The sequence below is a fragment of the Camelus ferus genome, chromosome 3 (genome assembly GCF_009834535.1).
Source record: "Camelus ferus isolate YT-003-E chromosome 3, BCGSAC_Cfer_1.0, whole genome shotgun sequence".
NCBI classification, from domain to species: Eukaryota; Metazoa; Chordata; class Mammalia; order Artiodactyla; family Camelidae; genus Camelus; species Camelus ferus.
The window spans coordinates 24,063,490-24,079,892 of NC_045698.1; the positions used below are offsets into that span (position 1 = coordinate 24,063,490).

The 16,403-nt window shown below is 45.4% G+C and overlaps 1 protein-coding gene across 7 annotated transcripts in view; it reads left to right on the forward strand.

The window, feature by feature from the left end:
- RAI14 (retinoic acid induced 14) overlaps positions 1 to 16,403 on the forward strand; it is a 139,584-nt gene that overhangs the window by 73,396 nt on the left and 49,785 nt on the right. For 5 of the 7 annotated variants that reach the window (XM_032470813.1, XM_032470828.1, XM_032470833.1 and 2 more), the window contains one exon: positions 10,512 to 10,642. In XM_032470813.1, coding sequence (XP_032326704.1) covers positions 10,512 to 10,642 — 131 coding nt within the window. Of the gene's footprint in view, positions 1 to 10,255; positions 10,381 to 10,511; positions 10,643 to 16,403 lie in introns of those variants that run through there. The other 2 variants (XM_014567831.2, XM_032470841.1) reach the window with 2 other exon arrangements.

Genomic DNA, 16,403 nt, shown 5'->3' on the forward strand with positions numbered 1-16,403 from the left:
TTTGATGGGACTTAGTTCACAACCCTGGCTGAGCACTGACAGATGCTAATGTAAGTAGGTACTGGGTGTGTTTCTGTCTTCAGAAATAAGTGAACTCCTTGAGGGTCAACATTACTTCATATCCATCTTTTTATTCCTAGGACTTTGCATGGTGCCTGATATTTGTATGTATCACATACACCTGGTTGATACAGATAAATAAATGGGTGCTTGAGCCCAGTTGAGTTGGATGGAACCTGTAGGGTAAAGTTGGCTGGACCTATTCCCAGACTTACCTCTGCTCCCATGAGACTGTTCTGTTTTTTTTTTTTAACCTCATTTGACATGGTTTTTAGATCTAGAGTGATGTTTTAACGCTGATCAGCATAGTCAGAGGAAGGAATTAGATAGCATTATGGAGCCTGTACCTACATTTGTAGACTGAGACGAAGTCATCAATGGAGAAGGGGTTAATTAGCACTGGCTCCCAAGGGAGAAGGAAGAAAAACAAAGCTGTTGTGCACAGCTCTGACTCGAGCTCCTGCCATCTGGCAGGCCGTGGGCCAGGGGCCAAGGCTTTATGATGAACAAGGCAGATGCTGGCCATTGGCCATTGGCCATGCCCTGGGACTCCTAGGCCAGTGAGAGGTTGACAGACCTTTAAAAAGATACTTTAGAAATACAGGGGTGCCAAATGCTGTGGAAGAAAAGCAGGGGAGAGCCTAGCCGGGAGAAGGAACCTGGTCCAGGTGATTAGCAGTGAGGGGAGGGGGGCAGGCAGCAGTGGGTAGGGTGTTTTCTTGGTGGGTCAAGCAGCGGAAACAGCCTGTTTCTGGATGGAGGTGTTTATAATTACGGCTTATGCCTGTGACACAGCAGTCAGCACTGATGTGGAAAAGACCTCGGCGATCTCAGGCACGGTCCACTAAAGGGAGGCTGGCAGGTTGATTCTGGGGTGATTCGCAGAGACACTGTAACCTGTGTGTGGGGGTAATCTGACATAAAAACGTAGGGGGGTCTCATTTTAGGTGAACTTGTGTGTTTTGACATTATATGTATATGTAAGTAACTGGCATTATATGGAAAGCGCTTTCTAAAGCTGCGGGGCTTGTTTAAAACAGGAGAATTGTCAGATTTTTAAGTCCTGATGTGACGGCAATTTCCTGGGTTTACTATGGATGCTAACGAGAACAGTCTTATAAGACCTCACTTGGATCTACTGACTATTAACACTCTTACTAAATACATCCTGCGTTTTTCAACTGTTGTGTCTTCTCTCCATTAACCTAAATATTACCCATCGTTAAGGCCTAGTTCATGATCCAGTCGAAAGCCTTCCCTGCCTGCCCCCGTGAAAGGTGTCCCTCCCTTTTATTGTGTTGATTCCCTGTTTTACTCCGTCGAGCACTCTGAGGTCTGGTCTTGTTGGCGTACTTCTCACACTGCTCTGTTTCATCTCACCTACCTAGAAAATTCAGTAAAAACTATGCCAATCATGTAAAAGGCAGTAAGTATATATTTGAATGAATGAACGAACAAATACATGAATGGCATATCTATAGAATTTAAAATTACTTTGTACCTATAGCTGAATATCTAATAAGTACTGCTGGTACAGTCAACAGGGGAAAATGCCATCTGGCCCAAATCTTGTTGATTTCCCGTCCTCTGTCTTAAAATATGAGGTGTGTGCTCTTTTTTTTTTTTTTTTTTTTTTTTCTGGATGGTATGACTCTGAAACCTTCCCGGTGGTGAAAACACTGTCTACTTTGTCTAACTTTCATTTTAGCCTTACTGATTATTTTGGCAAAACAGCCTACTCTCCGTAAACTAGAGAGAGCGATGCAGTCTTTCCAAAGATAATGTCTCAGACTCCTCCCGCTGACTGCCCAGCTCCATCCAGCAGGAGCTGTGCGAGGTTTTGATCCTTAGGCTTTTAGCATCTTCCCTAAAAAAAAAAAAAAAGGTCAAAGAAACTCTTTCTCTTCCTGGATTGTTCTGTGCCACTGGATTATTTTGGTTGGGTTGGTATATTCCAGAACTCAAACCTGCCCACTAGCCAGATGTCTGTGACCACTGAGTTTCCACTGGTTTTTTAAGTGCTAGTGATTAAACCAAAATAAAAGAAGGTGATGCCACGTCTGGCCAAGGGCAGACGTTGCCAGCTGCCAAAGCCGCAGCATTCATCACACAGTGGACATGATGTCTGTTACCCTTGCAGGAGGCGGGCAGGTCCTTCCAAAGGCCAAGCTTCATGGGAAAGCTCTGAAGCAAGTGAGTGTCATTTGGAAATGATTTGATGAATAAGACACTTACAGGCCAGCCATTGAAAATCCCATTTGTGATATATTAGCAGGAATGTTTGGAGCCCACATGGAAGGTAAGGTCTGCCTTTCCCACATGCTGCCCTTCATAGCTGACACATTACACATGTCTCCGGAGCATAACATATGGCTTCCTGAACTTGCAAATGTGGCCGAATGTGCTCTGTTGAAATAGCGTCTGTTTAAACAGTCTCCTGGAAAAGTGAGCCGTATTCACTAAAATGGGTAATTTCATGTCTGTGAATGTTTTCTCTAGAGCCCTTTAAAATGTGATTTTGAAGGAGCATAGTAGAAAATTTGCCAATTTAACACATTATCTGCCTCTGAAAGGGTAGTGGACCATCCGTCCTAAATTGTAAATATTCAAAGACTTGTAGAGGATGAATCAAAAAAAGGAACCGTGCAGATCATCTAATTCAAGCCTAATCATAATCACCATTTGTGGGTGCCTAATGTGTGCCTGGCCCTTTATGTGCATCACATTTAATTCCCACGGTAATTTGCAAGTAGGTAGGATTTCTCCCACTTCACTGGTGAGGAAATGGACTCGGAGCAGGGTGACCTGCCTGAGACTACCTCAATGGGAGGCAGCGGAGCTGGAATTTTAGCTAGGAAGCCCTAAGATCTGATGCCGATCTCTTTTTCTACACCAGGAATTCTTCACTTGGGCTTATGGATGGGTTGGGGGTACAGGCTGATACAAACCTCTGTTGTATACAAGCTTTTGTGTATTTGTGCATTATTCTGTGGAAAGTCTGTAAGTTCATCAGATTCTGCAGGGGGTTTGTGAGGCCTCCTGAGAACCATATTTTGGCACCACGCTGCCTTCATGTTAGAGACAAGGAAACAGCAAGTGTAAATGCAAACCATCCAAAGGCATTTGGTCTGGAATTGATTTGACCTGAAAATGAACCACAAGAATTCTTTCAAAACTGCTTGTATGCATGTGTGAAATAAATCACATATAGAGAACAGTGCACAAATCAAGTGTCACCTTTAACTCGTGAACATCGGTGGAGCCACTAACCAGGTCATGAAATTGAGCAGGACTCTAGAATGTACCCAAGTGTCCCTTCCTGGTCAAATGCCACACCCCCACCCCTGACCACTATCCTTTTCTTTATGGGTTTACCGTCTGTGTATGCACCCCTAAACAATATGGATCCACCTTTCCTGTTTTCATCTTTATGTACGTGTGGTCATACTGTTCTTTTGTGCCTTGCTGCTTTCACCAGTGTTGTTTTATGTATTTGTCTGTGTTGCATGCAGTTGTAGTTTGTTCCTTTTCACTGCTGTGTGGTTTTCCATTGCCTGATTATATTGTACTTTATTTATCCACCTTCTATTATTAGATCTTTAATTATCTGTAATTTTTGCCTTTGGTGAGCAATGCTTTTGTTAACTTTTTATTTTAATGGAGGAACTGGGGCTTGAACCTGGGACCTCATGCATACCAAAGCACATGCTCTACCACTGAGCTATACCCTCCTCATTAACACCTTTATCCATGTCTTATATGTAGGTTGCACATGCAACTCCTCATGGAAGCCAAATATTTACGAAGCTTTTGTAGGAGACAAAATACATAGTTCCATAAGGAAAAAGTGAAGAATTTTTCTCCTTTCCCATCCCTGTCCTTCATAATGCCTCGTGGAGGAAGAAAATTCTTTCAATTATCTGCTTATCCTTAGCATAGGTTTCAGTTGTCCCCAAATGTGCAATAAGAATCCAAGGGAACACCTGTTGAACCTGGGTGAGTTCTGCACCCTCTCCCCACCCCAGATCCCTGGGATTGGAATCTCCAGGAAGGGGCCTGGGAGTCTGTGTATGTCACAAATACCCAGGCGGGTCCCCTGACTGGGAGACGATGGGTTCACCCTGATGAGTTGGTAAGGCATGGATCCTTGGTTGGGAAGAGATTTGGAGAAGGTGTACATATGATTAAAATCTTGACACATTGATCTTGGGAAAGTTAATGGAGTAGAGAAGTTAAGGGAGTGGAATTTGTTTAGCCTGCTTTGAAAAAAAAAAAACTGAAACATGATTAAATAGTTGTGTGCAAAAGGATGAAAAAGTTTTAGAAATGAAAAAAGAAATATTTGCCAAGTCAGAGATCTAGGCTCATCGAGAAGAAAAAAATTCTGCTAAATCAGCAGACAGTGAGCATTTACTAGGCACCACAGGAGTAAGAAATAAAGGCTGTTGGCAGTGCCTTGAGGAGCTGAAGACAGGGAGACAAAAGGAGCACACACTGAGCTGACGAACAAACGCTGGGACGTGGCATTTCATCAAGTCTAGACTGTGGGCTTCAGTGGAGATGAGTGGGCGGGCCCTCCGGGACCGATGGAGGGGAGGGGAGGTCACCAGGAAAGGCTTGAAGAGCCTGCAGGGCTTGAGCCGGGCTTTAGAAGGCAACCTTTCCCAAGGCAGGTGGGATAATGGCATTCTGAAGCAGTGGTGTCCATCGTTTTTTATTGTGATTCCCCAGTAAGAAATGTATTTCATATCACCAGCCAGTACACACAAACCAAAGTTTCATAGCTTGTATAACCTTATTAAATATTATACATCTGATGCTTAATTTTTTTTCTATTTTATTTTATTTTTCAATGTTGGATTAACCCTCTAATAGGTTGAAAGCACTGTTCTAAGGGGCTCAGGAGCCCAGGGTGGTGGTAGAGCTGAGCCTGCCCCACACGTGAAGGGAGTGCCAATAAGAGGAGGGGGTTCCCATGGGAAGAGGTGAGAGGGTATGTTGGTGTGATGGTGGTCTCCAGCAGCCTTCCTCGATTCCAGAGTATAAGTGAATTACTTTGGAATGTTATGGCGAAATCTCATACTTTACCCATTGTGTGATCTACTTCTGATACAAAACCCTTCTGACACCAGATGTGGGGTGGTTTCCTTCATACCAACAACCAATAATCCAACTCTCACAACAAAAATTCAGTGTCCAGTAATTCAGTTTTGACACTAACATCCTGGAGTTAGTTAGCATCAGACCCCACAGGTTAAGGTCTCAGTGCCACAAGATTGCCCCTACTTCAGAAGCCAGTTTCAAATAAGAAATGCATAGGGCAAGGCATGGGGTGTGTATGTGTTCACACGAGTGTGAGTGTAAAGCTTTCATGCCCTCTCTAGCAACACCACCCTCCTAGAAGCTTGATGTGTTCTTGGAACCATGTGCTCTAGGCGTTTTTATGCAGGTTCCATTACATAGGGGTGATTCATTAAATCATTGGCCATTGGGGATTGGCTCAGTCTCTGGCCCCACTTTCCCCCTGAAGATGGGGGGAGCTGAGAGTTCATACCCTCTAATCACGTGGTTGGTTCCTCTGGCAACCTTCCAGCCACTAGTCATCTCCTCATTAACCTAAACTCAGGTAAGGTTGAAAGGGGCTTATTATAACAAAGGATCCTTCTCACCCCTGTCATTCAGGGCATTCCATGGGTTTAGGAGCTTTTGTGCCAGGAACCTGGGACAAAGACCAGATACATGTATCACAACAACACAACCTATTTCACTGACCAGCGCTACCTTTAGACAGTAGATTGACCAAGATAACTTTTTAAGCAATTCCTTCTGATGCTTGGTTTCAATTTGGTACCACTCAGCAGAAAGATGGAGCTGAGGGGAGAGGAATCTGCTTCTGGATTCCCAAGAGCCATGACATTAAAAGTGTTTATTAAATGCATGTCTTGTCTCACTTTGTGACTGGCCATAGCACTTTTGGTATCGAATGCAGTGCTGGATAGAAGAGCTATCTAGGAGAAGACATAGAGAATATCTCCATGGACAGATTTGGGCTTAATACATCTATTACTTGAGTAAATTTACTTTCTTTACTAAATATTTGTGTGGAGGCAGCCATGTTCTCTTTGCCTCATCTGCTCTAAGAGAAAAGTAACTTCTGGCCTGTGCTCTGGAGAGACTCTAGATGAAATTGAGTCCCCCTAAAACCGAGGTCCTCTGCTGAGTTTATGATTAACTTCTCTATCCAAAACTTTATCCTCTTTCTTGTCCCACCGCTGTTCCCCTGAGGATCAGGGACTATCAAAGACCAGAGATTGAAACCGAGCAGGACCCTGTGGGCCCTCCCGTGTACCAAAGCCCTTCCACAAGGTCACTGTTCCTGTTTGTAGAAAAAGGCTTGTCTTGTTGCACAATAAAGTGAACAACCTATACATTGAGAGTTAAGTTTTATTCAGCGGACCTTCTGAGGACTCGAACCCTGGAGGCAGCCTCTCAGATCCCTCTGAGAGACTGTTCCACCCAGACAAGGGAGGAGCCTGGATATATAGTTTTTGTAACAAAAAACAGGTAGTCAGAACATCAAAAGATTACTGTTTATTTAAAGAATAATAAGATAAAATATCTGAGTTAAGGAATTTAGTGCTTTTCTGTGTATGGGAAGGCACAATGGTATGGGCTCATTGAAATTATTTGATATGCACCTAGCTGTCTAGGGCCAGTATCCTGTTCTTTCACATCCTGAGTCCCCTCAGGGGACACCATTGTGGGTGGCAGCAGAGGCGGGCTGCCTGCCTATTCGCATCCTGAGTTCCCTCCTCTCACTGTCCAGGGTGGTGGTAGCGGCTGATGACTTGCTGGCTACAGCATCCTCTGTTTACTCATATGGCTGGCAGTATTTTTCATTCACAGTCTCCTAGACCTTTCCTGAGTCCCAAAGAGCAGACTCAAGCAGTTACTAATTAAGGAAGTGAGGGAATGCAGAAACGAAGGAAAAGCAGTCAAGAAATAGTTCAGCAATAAAACAGTCTTAGTTCCTCCTCAAGGGACATACAGAGCAGTCTGATATGTGTCTTTGAGTTGTTCTGCAGGAACTAAGGCCCCCCACCCACCCACGTGGAGGACGGTGATCACCTGCTGAGAACCCAGACTGGTGGGAACTAGAAGGTTGATGATTGAGTTTCCTGGAGCACCCCCCTGTTACCTCCCCACCAACAAATCAGAGGAAAGTCATGCCCCCCTGCAGCTCTCACCCCAAATGTTAACCTATAAAAACTTCCCTGAAAGCCATTGGGAGTTCAGGGCTTTTGAGCATGAGCTGCCCAGTCTCCTTGCTTGGCCCTGCAATAAACCTTTCTCTGCTCTAAACTCCAATATTTTGATGTTTCGGCTTGTTTGGCCTCATTCTGTGTTGGGCACAGGATTTGAGTTTGATAACATGACTAAAAGGGAATTTTAGACCTCAAGGGATGTGTTTGTTGACCTTGTCTTCTGAAGAGTACAGGGGGTGGGGGTTGGGGGACATCATTCTTCCTGTGTCCTATGGAAACTGAACTCCCTAAGGATACACATGTAACCAATTTTAGGAGCCCCTACAATCAGATTTTTCTCTACCCGAGTTGAGTGCCTTACCAGCACTGAGAAGGAAAATCCTTTCATGTGGCCTTTCTTTGCTTAAGTACTTTGAATCCTGTCTTTGGAGATTTAATACCCTTTTGATCTTCCCAATCCAGTTTTAATTTGGTTAGTTTAAGTTAGGGGAGGATTTTAAAAGGCAATGCTAATAATGCAGCATTAGGGATAATTTGCTAGGAATAACTGGTCCTAAATGTGCTTCAGTAACCTTTTTTGTTTTGTTGTGGCTTGTAAAATGCAGCCTGGGGGAAATAAGCTGCAGTCTGTTTCTTGGTGTGTGCGACATTTTGTTATTAAGCGAAGCTTGCTGTTCCACTAACAAATGCTTGTGCCTTGGGTAGTATATTTATTTCAGTCCCCTTCTATAGGAGGCTTGATTTATAATTGAAGGTAAAACCTAATGTCGTCTTTATGAGTAGATTGATTGTTGTAGGAAAATTGTGGATGATTTGGTCCAGACACATTCTTTCTTTGGTAAATATTTTGAGACCCTTAATGTAGAACTGCACTGTTCTGTATGACAGCCACTAGCTGCTGGCCTTTGAAGTCTAAAATTAAAATTAATTCATATAAAAATAGATTAAAAAAACAAATTTCTTCTGTATAGCACAGAGAACTGTATTTAATATCTTGTAATAACCTTTAATGAAAAAATATGAAAACAAATATATGCATGTATATGCATGACTGGGACATGGTGCTATACACCAGAAATTGACACATTGTAACTGACTATATTTCAGTTAAATAAATTAATAATTAATTAGTTTTGTTAATTCAGTTCCTAAGTCACACTAGCCACATTTCCAGCGCTCAGTGGCCACACGTGTCTAATCTGTGATTAGTATTTGGGGCCAGATAATTCTTTGTTGAAGGGAGGAGCCTGTCTTACGCATTGTAGACTTTAGTAGCACCCCGGCCTCTACCTGCTAGATGTCATTAGCACTCGCTGGTCATGACCGTCAGAAATGTCAGTAGAGATGGCCGAATGTCTCCTGAGGCGTAGTTTTGCCCCCGGTTGACAACTAGTGGCCTGGTGACCAGTTTTGGACAGTGCAGATACAGAACTTCTCCATGATTGCAGACAATACTGTTTTAGAGTAATTCCTAGCAGAGTTTGGTTTAGGGCATTTTATAGATTAAACCTTTTAAGGTTTAGAAGAATTGCAATGGTCATCCCGTTCAAAGCCTTGGGAATCGGCAGCACAGAGAGGTTTTGGGTGACATAAGGTCTGTAGCATGTAAGTGTCTGTCTGGGGTTCTGGGCTTCCTGTAGCCTAGAGTACAGACTTCTGATTTTCATTGAAACCTGCCTCATTTTTACTGAGTGCTTGCACTCAGTGATGGCCATGGGGGATGAAGGGGGTCCTAAGAAATGGGAGAGGTCCAGTCCTGAGACTCTCAGAGAAGCAAAGTCCTTACTTGAGCCCTGAGTACAGGTGTTTTACTCCTCCGTGGCCTGTGGCTTTCTCTAAAGCCTCTAAGCCAGGGTTGGAGGGGTGCTGGGGACGTCTGGTGCCCCCGTCTCCTTGCTCTATGAGAGGGCACAGTCCTGTGGGGTTTCCCAGTTCCACCAGTGCAGAGGGATGGGAACACACCCCTGCACCCATGGAAGACTGTCATTCTGTAAAAGAGTCCCTCCTGTTAGCTTTTAAGTCTACAGCCTCCCCTCTGCATCTTCCCGGAAGTGGTCCATGGAGAAGCCTTGCATATGAATTGCCTGGAGATCCTTATCTTTGGGATCACAAGGAAGCAGCCATCCCTGGAGACCTGTCTGTAGAAAGTGTTGGGGAGGGAGGAAGATTCTCCTTCGGCGGGGGGGGGGGGGTGTCCACTGCTGGAGGGGCCAGAGAGGAGGCTTAGCAAGGGGTTGGGATGTGTCTGGAGGGCAGGCGGGGCCTGCAGTCTCCCAGGGCTCTGATGGGCCCCAGCATCTTTTCTCCCTCCATCGACCCCACATGCAGGAGACACCTCCCGATGACTCCTCTGCCATCACTGATTTTATTCTCCCCTCTGCTCTAAAATCGTCAGTGGCTCACTGCTGCCTCTTCACATTGGACACTTCTTAGTACTCAAGCCTCTTTCTGCTCCTCTATTGAGAGCCTCTCTTTCCTTCGTGAGAGTAGAAACTAGTTTTTGTGCCTCTGAAAGCTTTCCTGTTACTATGGCTTGCAGAGTTACTCTGTTGGGGCGGAGGGTCATGGTGGGGGACGATTTGCTCAGGGCCACTTGATGTGTAATAGCTTGTTCAGGAGGAAATTTGGTTTCTGGCAACACTCTGTTGAGTCAGAAGCCTAGACAACTACATAAAATCAGTGTCCAGTTCAAAAATCCGAGTCCAGTAAACAGGCCAGAGGAAGCGGCAACAAAAGCAGGTGGAGAATTGCACGTGTGTAAACATGCAGGTAACCTTAGGCTGGTGGCTGGTTGGTTCTGTAACATCATGAGCCCAGTGAGCTATGGACCAGGTCAAAGGTCAGTGTTCCGGGGAGCCAGCCATCAGGTTTAGCTGGAAATAAGCTAATGTGTAAACTGACCTCTTGGTCTTTTTAAGTTGCTTCATCTTCCCCATTTCAGTTAAAAGAAGTGGCTCTATTTCAGAGTTCCATGACCGGCTGCTATTTGATTGACCTGTGGATGTTTTCTTTTGGGAAACCAGTCTCTTTGGGTGTCTCCATGGTGAAAGGAAAGGTATCTTTAAAGTTGCCCATTTGGGGGCAGGTTCTGATGGGGGCGGGGGGAATGGGAGGACCATGGTCCTGCTGGTTGGTGGCCGAGGCCACTGTCACTCACTAGCTCTGCATCTCCCCTTTGCTCTGCAGACCAACGAGTGGAACAAGAATGATGACCGGCTGCTGCAGGCCGTGGAGAACGGAGATGCCGAGAAGGTGGCCTCACTGCTGGGCAAGAAGGGGACCAGTGCCACCAAGCAGGACAGCGAGGGCAAGACCGCGTAAGCAAAAGAGACTGGCTTCTGACTGCCAGTTCTGGGTTCTCACCGTGCTCTCTGCAGTTCTCAGCATCCCGAGGGGAACTTTGCAAGCGCCTCTCTGGGGACTTTGTGAAGTTACTGCCTGCCTACTTGTCCCCCCACCCCAGCCATGTTAAAATACATAAGAGGATATTTTAATCTAGATCCTTCCTCTTCCAGTTCCAAATTACACATTTGGGCGTTACCTTGAATGGCACCATTTGCTCCCAGGTACGACCAAAGATTTGGCTGGAGAAGAGGTAGCAGCAGGCTTGCAACCCCTTCATTGAGAGGCGGGAAATGAATTGTATCCTGGATTAGAAACAGCATAAAAGAGAAAGTAATTTTTTCCATAACTCTCAAACCTTATTGTTTATAGTGTTATTCCTTTTAAAACCCCTTTCTTAACATAGATCTGTAATCACATAAGTAGTATGAATTTTGCTTTATGATTTGCCATATGTGGTACTCTTGCCAGCCGTAGTGAAAAATATATTTAAGTATTTGTGTGTGTGTGTGTGTGTGTGTGTGTGTGTGTGTGTGTGCCTGTTTGTGTCCATGTAAGGATACTCTGGTCCTATTGTAGAGAGACCTCTGACTTTAGACTTCTAATCTGGACTCTGTCACTTAGGAGCTGTGTAGTCCTTGAATCTCAGTTTCTTCACTGTGCAGTGGAGATGACAGAATTCAACTACTAGGGTAGTTATGAGACTAAAATGAGATCCTGACATTGGTTGAGTGCCCCCAGAAGCAGGCTGTGAGTTGAGGATTTGGGTGCCAGTAGTTTTTTATAGCCCACGATCCCAGGAAGTGCACAGTAAGAGAATGAACCCTACGTAGCATGGTATTGGCAGGTTACTGCTATGGGCGACAGAGACGCATTCCCACTGAGGACCTCTGGGAAGTCTGTTTAGCCTTAGACCAGGGATGGCCACCTATGGCCCACTGTCTATCTTTGTAAATAAAGTTTTATTGGAATTCGGCCACACCTATTCATTTAGTAATGTCCCTGACTGCTTCTGCACCACAGAGATAGATTTGAGTAGTAAGACGGGGACTGACCCACAAAGCCTAATGTATTAACTAGTTTGCTCACAGGACAAGTTTACTACCCCAGGTTTAAAGTATGCCTCAGCACTAGCCCGCCTAAGGGGTCAGGGGCTCGGGGTATCTATTCCTAATCTCCTGTCCCTCCAAAGTTGAGTGCTATTCGTAGGGGCCATAATGCTCCTAGCCAGAACACATCCAGGGCGATGAGGGAGGGGCACCTACTGCTATAGATCCCGTATGTAAACAGCTAGCACAGTACCCAGCCCACAGTAGGCATCCTTATAAAGCCAACCCCCTGCCCTGCCCTCCTTGTCCTGGGTTAGTGGTTCTCAGCCCTGGCAGCTCCTGCATGAGCCTCTCCTGGAGTGCTTTGAAAAAATGCTGACGCTATGCCCACTCCAGATGTTCTGGATCATTTGATCTCGGCAGAGGCCCAGGAATCATTATTTTTCCGAAGTATGCTATGTAGGTTCAACCAGAGAGAACCATCCTCTAGAAACTAGCTGGACTCGAGATTGAAGGATAGGTATCAGGCATAAAAGGCAATTATCAGAAGAGTGTCACATTTTAGCATATTTTGCCAGTTAAACTCTCTTCCGAGCACCCACAGGCTCCCATGGCACAGACACCAACCCTGTTGTCTTGGGAGCCACAGGACAGCTTAAGGGGCTGAGTTTTATGGGGACTAGGCTGACTGGTACACAGAGAAGAGGGAAGCCTTCCCACGTCAGAGTCTGGTTCTCTAGGAGCAGGGCTTGCCCTCTCTGCCAGTTACCCCAGGTTAAGCTCCACCTCACAGCCTCGGGTGGACTTCCTCCTTTGCAGAAGCCTGTCTCTTAGGTGCGGGGCCCAGAGCCACATCCCCGTGAGCTCTGGCTCGGTAGCCGGGACACCCCATAGTAGGCGGGCTTTGGTCGTTGGCTCATATTTTGTGGCGTCAGTGGCCCACTCAGCCTTATGCAAGTTTCATTTCTTATCTCTCTTGCACTCTAGATGGTAATTTCCTTGATGGAAGGGACCGTGACCTTGTAGTTCGCTGCTATGATTATATCCTCTTAGCCAGCGGCTCAGTTTGTAGTAGATATTCAATAAATATTTGTTGAATGAGTCGGTTAACCTTTTCCCATGATGCCACACTGGGAGTCAGTGCTGTCTGAGCTCTGCTGGCCGAAGTCATGCTTCTGAGCCTGTCTTGAGATTTCTGGTGGTAGACACTGTGCTTTTGCATTACTTCGTGACCCACTCTGCAGCTTTCCTGGCTCCTCTTCTTCCCAGTCTGGCTTTGCAGGTGTCTGGACAAGACACCTTTGTTGAGCCAACCCAGGGAAAGGGGAGGGAACTGTTGGTGATTATTTTGTCCAAGACAGTACTCACTCAGAAGACAGAAAATTTAGGTGAGCAACTTCGCCATAGTTGTGATCACCTTCATCCTTTTGTGCCTTTCGTTAATAAGACATTTATTACGTATGGAATAGAAGGCCAGATTGTTACTTTCTAGTCTCTCTTTTTTAATTGTAAAATACATATATACAATTGACCATTTGAACCATTTTAACATGTACATTTCAGTGGCAGTAAGTACATTGACGATGTTGTGCAACCATTGTCGTCATCTCCTTCCAGAAATTTTTCATCGTCCCCAAGAGGAAACCCGTACCCTTTAAAAAGAGACACTCCTCACCTTCCCCTCCCACTCTCCCTGGCAGTCGCTAATCTGCTTTCTGTCTCTGAATTTGCCTGTTCTGGATGTTCCATGTGCATAGAATCATACTATCTGGGGCTCTTTGTCTCTGGCTTCTTTCACTTAGTGTAACGTTTTGCAGGTTCATCCTTACTGTAGCCTGAATCATTCTATCCTGTAGAAATGCACCCAGCAGCTATTAATAAAAAAACAAAAACAACCCATTCCCTCCATTTGGAAGATGATAAAACTAAGACTCACATGATATACAGCTCTCCCTGAATTATCTCTAGAACCATTTCTAACACCTCTACCTCTGCGCTCGCAAGTCTACCGTCTTTCCCTTCAGTGACTCTTAGGTAGAAAGTTGGAGGAACTATATGGGAAAGGAAGAGAGGAGGTAATTCTTCTTTCAGTGCAAGATTTTCCGTAAGGAATCATCTGCTGACATTTAACTTTGCTGCCTGGACTATTCTTGTTGATGTCTGAAGTTATTAACTGATCACTCTAAGAATTTAATTGTCAGAGGCACCATAGAATTAAATGTGTCTGGCTTTGTATATGCCTTCAAATCTAATGGTCTTTGTCTTGAAATTGAGGTGGGGCGCTGTGGGGTTGGAAACTGTCTCTCCTGTCCCCTTGGTACTACGTAATTCTGTAAGACCAGGTGTTTCTGTTGTAACAGTGAGCCCCAAGCAGCACTGGTCCCTTGGCGTCAGCCTGCCTACCTTGGAAGTCTGCACTTCTGGATTTGGGTGAGCCTGATTTGTGCCTTTCTGCCTGAGTGTGTATGTGTCTCCCTCGAGCTGTGGACACTTGGCTGTTCTTGTTCCTGCTCCTTCCACGTGCATTTGGTTTGGGAGCATGTGAATGGGGAACTTCCAAGGAGCAATTCTGAATTCATAACAGACCAGTGCAGGGTGTCCCTCCTGCTGGAGCTCTCGGTGCCTCCAGCCCCGTGGAGCTTGCAGGGTCCGCATTTGTTCGTGGGGGTGTAGGTAATGTTTTGCATTTATCTCCAAAGGGTAACACAAGATCACACACTTGAAAAGTCCTTGGGAGCACTTGGTCTCATTCTCTGCCCTGCTCATTAGGGTTTACCCTTTGATTTATATGCACCTCCATATCAGAATTAATCTGGAGGCCTCTTTTCCAGCAAGCTTTTATGATAACCCACTTTTGTCATTGTGCTCAGTGATGCACAGTGTTTTCCTACTGCCTGACAGCCTGGAGTCCTGATTTTGGCTTTCAGGGGCCTCTCAGTGGCCCAGCCCTTACTTAGCTAACTGTAAGTCACACTCCCTTCTGCTGGAGGTTGCACTGTCTGCCCCCCCTCCCCCATAAGACCATCCAAATGTTTGCCCCAGGTTCTGTGGTCCAGAATGCCTTCCTCCCTGATATTCTCAATCCTTTCTTTTTTAATTTCACTTCTCTTTGAAATACTAGAATCTTGACTTAGAACTTGATGTTGTTACAACACAGAGAAATCTCTACAGCTTAAGGGGGATCTTTGTCTTCTGAAAGACTTGAGTCCTTCACAACACAGAAGCTCCCCGAGGACGGGGGCCTCTGATTTTGGTGGCTTTGTTGGTCTCTCCCCCTGTTCCAGGCATCAGGAGGCATTTGGCGGGTATCTGAAAGTGACCTCTCAGCGCGGTGCCCATGGGGAAGGCACACTCCCGTTGCTGGTAATGCCTCGTGGGGAGAGGAGTTAGGGGTGGATTAACTTGAGGTTCAAGGGGGGAAAGGCTATCCTGGTGAACGTCACAACACTTGTCTCTCCTAGCTTCTCGTGCAATTTAAGTAGAGAAATACTCAGCCTTCTTACCTAGAGAACCAGACAACCCAGAACATCCCAAGAATGAGGCAGCCATCTCGGCAGACATTCTCCAGAGCCTCCATAACCCAAGGTCAATAACCAGATGGGTGGTTTGGTAGCTCTACAGGCTTTTCAGTTTCTCCTGGGAATGATTCCTTCAGGGAGAGATAAGAACCTTGTCGGAAAATCTCCTCCCTCTAAAGCTGATCAAAGAAGGGTTAAAAAAGTAAAAGCAATGGAATGACTGGAATTCATTTAGGAAAGGGTAAAAGAAGGGTGGCGTCTAGGGTCACAAGAGAACGAAATAGAGCAGGGCAGAGAGTTCTAGCTGCGGGCTGTGTTTACGGAGTCAAGCCTGGCCTCCCTCAGCCCATCTGTTCTCTTTCCGAGATGGAGGTGAGGAAGAGGGAGGGTGCTGCTGCCCCGAAACCTCTCACCATGGAACAGTCTAATTGTTTCAAGATGGTTTCCCCTACGGTTGGATGTGCATTTAATTAAAGTTATGTGTGTTTGTTTTAGGAACAACCAGACTAAATAAAATCACGGCTGGGGCTTTCGTATTTGAAGAAATACCACCCAGGCATGTGTGGATGTATGTGTATATTGTCTGCATCCATAACCCACGTTTCGGAAACCTGATCTTTTTGGCTTTGAAAAGAAGAACTTGTGCGAGTATTTTTAGATGACTCAGTGGAGCTTACATATAAGATGGTGGCGGTGGTCCTTGAATTCTGCGAGTCAGTGTGAGAAGGGGCTTCCCTGCCTGGTGGCTTGTTGCATCCTGTCTCTTCCTGTTTTCTCGGAATAGGGACAAAGCGGTTCACTCTTGGAAATCAAATCATACCACCTGGCTGCCTTCCTCCAGTTCCTCTCACGCTTGGCTGCCAAACTCATTTACCTAAAACTGCTATATGCTTTATGCATAATTACAGCCTTCTTGCCAGCAAAATCCCCTTCCAGGCAAAATCTCCCTATGTCTTGTCTAAAGCCTGTTAGTTTGGTGGAGGGATAAATTGAAGAATATAATTGCTGTAATGCGTATCTGTTCTGCTTTTGGTCAGGCAGGTTTTTTTTTGTTTTGTTTGGAGAAGGGGAGGTAATCAGCTTTATCTATCTATTTATTTCTTTATTTTATTTAATGGAGGTAAGGGAGATTGAACCCAGGACCTCATGCATGCTAGGCATGCACTCTA